Source organism: Cicer arietinum, chromosome 7 (assembly GCF_000331145.2).
Source record: "Cicer arietinum cultivar CDC Frontier isolate Library 1 chromosome 7, Cicar.CDCFrontier_v2.0, whole genome shotgun sequence".
Lineage (NCBI taxonomy): Eukaryota > Viridiplantae > Streptophyta > Magnoliopsida > Fabales > Fabaceae > Cicer > Cicer arietinum.
Genome location: NC_021166.2, coordinates 21,616,071 through 21,626,768, shown reverse-complemented (window position 1 = coordinate 21,626,768; position 10,698 = coordinate 21,616,071). Strand labels below are relative to the sequence as shown.

Here is a 10,698-nt window from a genome sequence, read left to right as displayed (position 1 = left end):
TGTTCATCTTACAATATATTATAGTTATGAATTCAACTGTTCGTTCGCCCCTTACCGTATCTTGACGTTTTCTCAACACATAAATCAAATAGCGTACGAATGAATTCGAAAATATACAGCAAGTTTACAGAATCACCGAAACACGAATAATAAATTATGAGGAACATAATCAACTTCGATGTAACATACAAACAAGAGTATAGGCTTCTGTACAATAATTTCCTTTGTGACACATAGGGTGACTTTCCAACAGGACATGGCAGCTATCTCAAATGCGAGGACTTAGGTGGCTTTGTGTTCTTGTTCTCGACAAATGCAGTTTCAAAGTTGCAACACATGAAGGAAACACATCGTAAATATGGAACTCTTTGATGACATAACCAATGCATAAATAGTCGGTACAAGGCAGCCGATTTACAAAGGTACGAAAGGAACAATTCAGCTGCGCTATCCTTGGAAATTGGAATTAAGTTCTTAATTAAAAAGACGGAAGTTGAGTTCAAAAGTCCAATGCATCATCTTTTTGTATTCTCTTAAATTATTAAAAGTTCAATCGTATCTCATTTTAATTAAAATAATATCTTTAAATTAAAATATATATAGAAGTTTCGGAACCACAAATTGTGCCGTGCCATTTTCACACTAATCTAAATAAATAATAATATTCATAATCTATCTAACCATATATATAAAGAAATTTAATCATAATATTTCTCATATATTATAAAAAAACTTATAAAGTCAAATTAGTTCTTTAATATCTAATTTATTAATAAAATAATTTATTATATAATTTGAAGTATTACAAATATTTTATTCTCTCGTAAATAAATTTCATCCTCGTTTCGTTAACAAACAACTAATATCTAGCTAATAAAATTCAAACTTAGTCTTTAATAATATAATAACTATATTTAAAGGCATTAACAACTAATTTAAGTATAATATGTCAAGAATTCTAGAATGATAAAGTAACATGTGACACGTCCGTGTCTTTTTTCTTTTTTTTTTTAATAATAATAAGAATATATAATAATAATTAATTAATAATAATAAATAAAAACAAATTCAACTCCATTCATTCTTATTCTCTTTCCATCTCACTCCCTCATTTTCTCCTATTTCTTCTCTATATCTCTCCCCCTCGGCCGAACACTCCACCTCCCCCATTTTTGTTGCTTTTTTTTTTCCTTCTTTTCCTTCCCTTCTCCTTGCTTCTTCTCACCCTATTACTCAAACCCTCAACCATTAAAAGAAATTTAACATCCCCACAAGCATAATTTCTCATACTCCTAATAATTCTTTTGGTTTAGATTTTTGGGTTAGGGTTTGTGTTCTAAGGAAGGAAAGGGGTACCCATCTCTTGAGAGTTGTTTATTGAGACTCATTGAAGTAAATGTACAACTCTAAGCCTAGTATGAATTTATAGAAAAATGTAGTTTTGAGTAAAAATCTTATTTCGTGCTAAGCGTATATTTGAATGATTTTGATGGTTTCCTAGAGTTAGCTAAACTTTAGAATAAATTTTTCTAAAGTTCTAGAAATATTTTTTATACTCAGATTTGTCAACTAAGACCCTATCGGTTACTTTGAGAGTTGTTGAAGAGCAAATTTAGACGATTCTCCATAGCTGTGAGTTGACGACGGTCATCGTCATATATTTTTTACAATGTTATTATTATTATTATTATTATTATTATTATTATTATTATTATTTTACTTGTTTTCTATACTAAATTATTTATTGAAATATTTGGGAAAAACAACCTTTGAAATTTATCTCGATTTCATCAATTATTTAATTTAATGGTCATTGTTATATAATATGTTATTAGTTTGATTTACGTATGAGTTAAAGTATTTAAATATTGAATTGTTATGCGATTGAATTTGTTTTCCATGAATTACGATGAAATGATTTTAAATACTTATTTTGAGAAATCATGGTTATAATTATTAAATCGTTAACTGCGTTAGGTGCACCTAGTTACCTCGTTTTGATTATGGAGAGTTACCTGTTAGATGGAGCTGCCCCTATGAGAAATGAGCAATGTCATCCGTAGGAGGAGAGGGCTATCAACTCGATGTAAGCTCCCTAATTGATACGTGATGATGCGTTACAAGATTGAGAGGAAAGGGCAATCTGTTAGATGGAGCCACCCCTAAGGGAAAGACCTCCCTTAGGAGGAAAGGGCTATCAATGAGATGAAGCCACCTCTTGATTCTCAAAAATTTGTAATTTTACTTGTTTTTTGTTGTTGATGATTTTAAGGTTGTTCATTTTGATTTCGATTCGTACCTTTTGTGTTTCCCTTCTAATTGATGATGGTTGTTGTCTCCTCACTAAGTCTTTGTGATTTATCCCTTCATGTTGTTTATTTTTTCCAAATTCGTAGGCAGCTGAGTAGCAAGCTGTTAGTAGGCTCAAGTCTCGACTTAATTTCTTTTTGGTAGGCCTCTTTGATCGAGGACCATTTTTTGTAAAATATGTCGAGTCTAATGTAATTTGCAGCTATTTTGGAGTCTAGAAGTTTTATTTTGAAGTGTATTAAACAATTAGATTATGTTCTTTGAATTGTGACTCAATTGAAAATTTAATAGGGATTTTATAAAATTGGGAATGTTGAAGTTACAGGGGATACTCTGTCGAAATTTCGAGTAAAAAGTATATATATATTTTTGAAATGGTTAGAGAACGGTTTAGTTGTTTGATTGTTAAGTTAGTTGATAGGCTTGCTAGGCAAGGAGTATAGCTTGTGCGTCGATCACGACATTTAAATTTCGGGTCGTGACAAAGTTGGTATCAGAGCTCGGTTGTAGGTCCTGATAGCTGCAAACATAGGGTGATAATAGATTCTTGTTAGTAAATTGGGTACCCGAGCAACACTTACTTGCAAGGGCTATTAGCACTCTATGGGAGTCTCATCTATTGTCTGAATCTGTGTTTAAATTCATCATCACTACTTTTCCACAATTTCTTGTCGTCTTATTCAATTTTTGGATCATTGTTCTTTGAATAGGTGAGAATGCCACTCAAGACTAGGAATCCTACTATAAGGGAAATTGTTGATGAATCAATTTCTCAAGCTCAAGGAGTTCGTCAACGAGGTCGTGTTTCAGCTCGTGCTCAAAATAGGCGTAGAGCTAATGTTGGCGGACGTGGTTTGAATGCTGATGTTAAGGTACCTAGGAGGAGGCGCGGAAATCCAACCATGGAAGAGTTTGTTGTTGGTTTGCAGGGATTACAACAGGTTATGCAACAACTTGTTGGAGTTGTCGTCGGACAACAACAAGAGGGTGATCAAAGGCATAAAAATGTCAATGGTCAACAAGAGGTTAGACAAGTTGAGCATCAGACAGCTGTTGCAACGAGGGGTATTGAGGTTACTTTACCAGACCTCATGAAGCTTAAACCCCCAACTTTTTCTGGGTCTAGTACAACTGAGGATCCACAACAATTTATTGACAGACTAGAGCGGCTTTGGAGAGCATTGGGTTGTTCTGAGGTAAGAGCAATAGAACTGACATCATTTCAGCTAATAGGCGTGGCACGTGATTGGTTTGATATAGTGTCACGTGGTAGACAAGTGGGGTCACCTCCGTTAGGATGGAGAGAGTTTTGTCAGTTGTTCATGGCTCGTTTTCTTCTGGAGAGTGTTAGAGATGGATTAGCTCATGAGTTTGAGCGATTGGAGCAGACGAAGGGTACGACAGTTTCAGAGTACAGTGCTCGTTTTACACAACTCTCTAGACATGCTCCTTATCTTATCACTGAGGAGATGCGTGTTAAGAGGTTTATTAGAGGATTGAATGATTATTTATTTAGATTTGTGGTTGGGTCGAATTTTTCTACTTTTGCTGAGGTTTTGAGTTTGGCCATTTTGATTGAGCAACGACAGAAGGAAAAAGGAGGCAATAGACAAGATTCACAAAAGAAGCAAAGGATTGAAGGATCTTACAGTAACTATTCAAATCGCGGTGGTGGATCTATGTTTGATTAATAGGGGCAACAAAGACTCATGTCTCAAAGGGGTGGCCATAGTGGGCAGTCTTCTGGGACAATGCAGATTCGTAGATCAGATTCTGCAGCAGCATCACAATCCACTTTCCCTCAAAGACATTATGGTGTTTCAGCTACACGATGTTCTACTTGTGGTAGGTTTCACTTCGGGAATTGTGCTAGAGATGGTAATGCTAAGGTGTGGTACCAATGTGGCCAAATAGGTCACATCAGGAGGGATTGTTCTATAAACACGACACACCCATCCTCTAGTTATGCATCAGCACCAACAGCTTTGGCATCTTCTCAAGCTCATTCTGCACCTGTGCGTCATAGTGGAAATTCTTATGTCAGAGGTTCGGGAACATCTCATCAGCGAGGTAGAGGATTTGATGGTAGAGGTCAGATACCAGCAGGAAGAGGTCAGGCTCGAGTGTTTGCTTTGACACGTCAGGATGCTCAGGCATTCAATGCAGTAGTTACAGGTATACTTTCTATTTGTTCTAGAGATGCTCATGTTTTTTTTTTTGATCCTGGAGCTACACATTCTTTTGTATCCTCGCGGTTTGCTACTCGACTTGGTAAATGTTCATCTTCTTTAGAAAAGCCTTTAGTTATAGCTACACATGTTGATGGCAAGGTGTTGCCAGTAGATTTATTAGTTATTGACTTGATAGATTTTGATGTGATTTTAGGTATGGATTGGTTGGCTTTTCATCATGCCACTATGAATTTTCATAACAAAGTGGTGAAATTTGAGATACCAGAGAAATCAGTCTTCTCGTTTCAAGGAGAACGTTGTTGGGTAATACATAACCAAATCTCATCTTTGGCAGCTAGCAAGTTAATGATAAGAGGCTGTCAAGCGTACTTAGCCGTGGTAAGGGATACACAAGTGGCTGAAGAGAAATTGAAAAAAAAATTCAATAGCATGTGAATTTCCAGATGTTTTTCCTAAAGAACTTCCTGGGTTACCACCTGATAGGGAGATTGAATTCTCTATAGACTTAGTTTCAAACACTTACCTTATATCCATACCTCTTTATCGTATGGCCCCAGCAGAACTTAAGGAGTTAAGGGAGCAACTTCAAGATCTTCTTGATAAGGGTTTTATTCGTCCAAGTTCTTCTCCTTATGGAGCACCGGTATTATTTGTAAAGAAGAAAGATGGATCCATGCGGTTGTGTGTAGACTATAGGCAGTTAAATAAAATAATTGTAAAGAATAAACACCATTTGCCACACATTGATGAGTTGTTTGACCAACTTCAAGGAGCTCAATGTTTTTCAAAGATTGATTTGCGGTCGGGGTATCACCAGTTGGAGATTAAAAGAGATGACATAACGAAGACAATTTTCCTTACGCGTTAGGGGCATTATGAATTTTTGGTTATGTCCTTTGGGCTTGCTAATGCCCCAGCAGCTTTTATGGATTTGATAAATTACGTTTTTAAACCATTCTTTGATCAATTCGTAATTGTGTTTATTGATGACATCCTTGTTTATTCCAAGAGTAAAGAAGAACATGAGCGACATTTAACATTGGTTTTGCAAACCTTAATAGATCAACAATTATATGTCAAATTCTCAAAATGTCATTTTTGGCTGGATAGTGTGGCATTTTTAGGTCGTGTTGTGTCTAAGAACGGAATAAGTGTAGATCCAAGTAAGGTGGAAGCCGTCCAGAATTGGCTCAGACCTACCACAGTGAAGGAGATTTGGAGTTTTCTTGGCTTAGGTTGTTATTATCGACGTTTTGTGAAGGATTTCTCAAAGATTGCATCTTCGTTGACTAGGTTAACCCAGAAGAAAATTGAGTTCCGATAGACTAATGCATGTGAGGAAAGCTTTCAAAAATTGAAGGAGTACTTGACGTCAACACCTATTTTGGCATTACCTATAAGTGGTGAAAGTTATGCAGTTTATTGTGAAGCTTCTAGAGTTGGTCTCGGTTGTGTACGTATGCAACAAGGTAAAGTTATTGCCTATGCATCTAGACAACTCAAGAGGCATGAGGTGAACTATCTCACACATGATTTGGAAATGGCTGCCGTTATTTTTGCTCTTAAGATTTGGAGGCACTATTTATATGGTGAAACTTGTAAGATTTATACTTACCATAAAAGTCTTAAGTATATCTTTCAGCAGCGAGACTTAAATTTAAGACAAAGAAGATGGATGGAACTCTTGAAAGATTATGATTGCACAATCTTATACCATCTAGGGAAGGAAAATGTTGTTGCTGATGCTTTGAGTAAGAAATCCATAGGCAGTCTCGCTCATATAACAGAAATAAAAAGGCCAGTAGTTAAAGAATTTCAAGAAGTTGCGGAAAGTGGAATTCAATTGGAACTTGGTCATTCGAGGTTATTTTTAGCCCACGTGCAAATTCGTCCAACCATAGTTGATGATATAAAGGAAGCTCAAAGTCAAGACCCATACTTGGTGAACATGGTAAATAATGTTCAGAATGGTAAAATTTCAGACTTTTTAGTTGATTCTAATGGTGTGCTGAGATTGAAGGCTTGACTGTGTGTCCCAAATGTTGGTGGCTTAAGGAGAAAATTTTTAGAGGAGGCTCATCATTCTTCTTATACTATTCACCAAGGTTCTAATAAGATGTATCAAGACTTGAGAGAATTGTATTGGTGGGAAGGGATGAAAAGAGACGTAGCAGATTTTGTCTCTAGGTGTTTAGTGTGTCAAAAAGTAAAGGCTGAGCACCAAAAGCCTGCAGGATTACTTCAACCTGTTGAAATACCTGAATGCAAGTGGGAAGGCATCGCTATGGATTTTGTCAAAGGATTACCACGAACCCAAAGGGGTTATGACTCTGGGGCATTATGAATTTCTGGTTATGTCCTTTGGGCTTACTAATGCCCCAGCAGCTTTTATGGATTTGATAAATTACGTTTTTAAACCATTCTTTGATCAATTCGTGATTGTGTTTATTGATGACATCCTTGTTTATTCCAAGAGTAAAGAAGAACATGAGCGACATTTAACATTGGTTTTGCAAACCTTAATAGATCAACAATTATATGTCAAATTCTCAAAATGTCATTTTTGGCTGGATAGTGTGGCATTTTTAGGTCGTGTTGTGTCTAAGAACGGAATAAGTGTAGATCCAAGTAAGGTGGAAGCCGTCCAGAATTGGCTCAGACCTACCACAGTGAAGGAGATTTGGAGTTTTCTTGGCTTAGGTTGTTATTATCGACGTTTTGTGAAGGATTTCTCAAAGATTGCATCTTCGTTGACTAGGTTAACCCAGAAGAAAATTGAGTTCCGATAGACTAATGCATGTGAGGAAAGCTTTCAAAAATTGAAGGAGTACTCGACGTCAACACCTATTTTGGCATTACCTATAAGTGGTGAAAGTTATGCAGTTTATTGTGAAGCTTCTAGAGTTGGTCTCGGTTGTGTACGTATGCAACAAGGTAAAGTTATTGCCTATGCATCTAGACAACTCAAGAGGCATGAGGTGAACTATCCCACACATGATTTGGAAATGGCTGCCGTTATTTTTGCTCTTAAGATTTGGAGGCACTATTTATATGGTGAAACTTGTGAGATTTATACTAACCATAAAAGTCTTAAGTATATCTTTCAGCAGCGAGACTTAAATTTAAGACAAAGAAGATGGATGGAACTCTTGAAAGATTATGATTGCACAATCTTATACCATCTAGGGAAGGAAAATGTTGTTGCAGATGCTTTGAGTAGGAAATCCATAGGCAGTCTCGCTCATATAACAGAAATAAAAAGGCCAGTAGTTAAAGAATTTCAAGAAGTTGCGGAAAGTGGAATTCAATTGGAACTTGGTCATTCGAGGTTATTTTTAGCCCACGTGCAAATTCGTCCAACCATAGTTGATGATATAAAGGAAGCTCAAAGTCAAGACCCATACTTGGTGAACATGGTAAATAATGTTCAGAATGGTAAAATTTCAGACTTTTTAGTTGATTCTAATGGTGTGCTGAGATTGAAGGCTTGACTGTGTGTCCCAAATGTTGGTGGCTTAAGGAGAAAAATTTTAGAGGAGGCTCATCATTCTTCTTATACTATTCACCAAGGTTATAATAAGATGTATCAAGACTTGAGAGAATTGTATTGGTGGGAAGGGATGAAGAGAGACGTAGCAGATTTTGTCTCTAGGTGTTTAGTGTGTCAAAAAGTAAAGGCTGAGCACCAAAAGCCTGCAGGATTACTTCAACCTGTTGAAATACCTGAATGCAAGTGGGAAGGCATCGCTATGGATTTTGTCACAGGATTACCACGAACCCAAAGGGGTTATGACTCGGTGTGGGTGATTATAGACCGGTTGACCAAATCTGCACACTTTTTGCATGTGAAGACTACTTATACTGCATCTCAATATGCTAAACTTTATTTAGATAAAATTGTCTCTTTGCATGGTGTACTGATGTCTATTATTTCTAATCGCGGGTCTCAATTTACTGCTCAATTTTGGAAGTCGTTCCAAACTTCATTAGGAACTCCTTTGAAGCTTAGTACCGCTTTTCATCTTCAAACAGATGGTCAATCTGAAAGGACTATACAAATATTGGAAGATATGCTCCGTGCTTGTGTTCTGGATCTTGGGGGTAGTTGGGATCAACATTTTCCCTTGATGGAATTTGCATACAATAATAGTTATCAATCTAGTATTCAGCTGGCTCTGTTTGAGGCTTTGAACGGAAGACGGTGTAGGTCACTGATAGGGTGGTTTGAAGTTGGTAAAGCTAAATTAGTCGGCCCAGAATTGGTTCAAGATGCCATTGAAAAAGTTAAATTGATTCGGGATCGCTTAGTGACAGCTCAAAGTAGGATACAATCTTATTCTGATAAGAGGCGTCATCCCTTAGAGTTTTCAGTGGGAGAACATGTATTCTTACGAGTTTCACCAATGAAAGGAGTGTTGCGATTTGGTAAAAAGGGGAAACTAAGCCCAAGGTTCATTGGACCATTTGAAGTTTTAGAGTGAGTCGAACCAGTAGCGTATCGCTTGGCACTTCCACCGGATCTCTCTGGAGTTCATCCATAGAACTCAAATCATTTTCTACAAATTCTCCTTTTTATGTCCTTAAAATCATTTTTCATGTGAACAAATCTCTTTGATTGTTTTTGATAATTAAAAACTTTTTTAGCTTAAAAAATATTTTGTAAAGAGAGAATTTATACTTGACATGATATCACACTCATTTTGCTTCCCTTGCGCTCATTATCATGTTCAAATTAAAATGTTGTCTGTTGTGAAAGAAGACAAAAGAGCAAAGAAACATCTTTCTTGTGTTTTGGAATTTTGAATGATATCAATTTCAAAATATTCATGGGGAGTTTTTAGAAAATGTTATTTTTCTTAAAACTGAATTCTACTCATTGTTTTCTGTGTGTAGTATACATTTCGTTTGTATTCCCCAATCTTTTTGTGTTGACAACGGGGGAGAATTATTTTAGATTTTATGTTTAGATTTTATGTTGGTTCAAAAATCTGAACCATATTATGAGGGGGAGTTTTTAAGCTCTCTTTGATTAAAATTAGAATCATAATTAAAATCTAAATTAACATGTTTGTCATCATCAAAAAGGGGGAGATTGTTGAGACAAAATCTCAATTTAATGTTTTGATGAAAACAAACAAAAAGTTAATTAAGAAAGTTAATTATGATTCTAAAATGTTATGTTAATTTAACTTGTGCTTTTGAGTGAATTTAATTAAGAACATAATCAAGCGAAGCGGAAAAGACAACAACAAGAACATTAAAACAGATAATGATCTCCAGTTTCAAAAATGTTCATCAAAGCATATTGACCAATCTTTTTCTACCTCTTTAACAAAGATTATGCCTCGAAAATTCATTCAAATAGAATCAGTACATGGCAAGGAACATGTAGGATTCATCCCAGATCAAAAAGGCTATCTGATCACTAAAATAAAAGGACTCAAAGACAGTAAAAAATCAAGACAGTTTGTAACTCTAAAAATCAAACTGTCCAGAAAGTTTGATCAACCTTGATATATGATAAGACATTGCAAAAGACATCCAGAATAATTAAATTATGAACTCCAGATTGATTATTAAATCTCAAGAAAGTTCAAATTGACAGACCTAGATTGATAATCAATCTCCGTTTTCTACATAACTTCAGCAGCTGTGCATTCTCTTATGCAATGGCTTATAATTCTTCTCCAAACTCCTCTGGATACATTTAAGACTCAAGATCAAGATTGTACCATCCAAGATCAAGGGAGAAACGTCAAAGGCCTTTTAACTAGAAGACAAAATTGCTTTAATGCTAAACCAGAAAAGTCAAAAAAGAAGAAAAACAGTTTTTCAAAGCTGGATTATTTTTAATCTGATATATTGCCTTCAGTCAAACTTCAGAGCACTATCAACAGCTCTTTTGACCTTCATTAAAGGCCTCTAATGCCTATAAATAGAAGGCAAATATCCAGGATCAAAGTAAGAACTTCAAGTGCTATCAAACTCTCATAAATCATTCACATTCACATACTTGAAATTCTCATTTTTCACAAAAAGCAATCAGTTCTGATCAATTCTATCTCATTGTGATATTGCTACTGATTTCTTTGTTAAGAATCGAATCTCAAACAAGAGTTGAAACATCTTAGATTCTATTAACACAATCTTTTCATCATTGTAAAAAACTCAAGCTATAAGAGTTTAAGTATAGTTT

General features: G+C 35.6%; 1 protein-coding gene across 1 annotated transcript; it reads left to right on the top strand.

The window, feature by feature from the left end:
* The first annotated feature begins 7,426 nt into the window (after nucleotides 1-7,426).
* On the top strand, nucleotides 7,427-7,993 carry LOC140918706 (uncharacterized). Its single transcript, XM_073363500.1, has 2 exons — nucleotides 7,427-7,565; nucleotides 7,689-7,993. Exons 1-2 carry the CDS (start codon nucleotides 7,427-7,429, stop codon nucleotides 7,991-7,993), a joined length of 444 nt encoding a protein of 147 aa, XP_073219601.1.
* The last annotated feature ends 2,705 nt before the right edge of the window (nucleotides 7,994-10,698 follow it).

What these genes read in the sequence shown, in the direction of transcription:
- LOC140918706 (XM_073363500.1), top strand. Translation starts at nt 7,427, where the DNA reads ATGCAACAAGGTAAAGTTATTGCCTATGCATCTAGACAACTCAAGAGG. An exon ending in CTATTTATATGGTGAAACTT is followed by an intron (nt 7,566 to 7,688) that starts GTGAGATTTATA and finishes TATACCATCTAG; the next exon opens with GGAAGGAAAATGTTGTTGCA.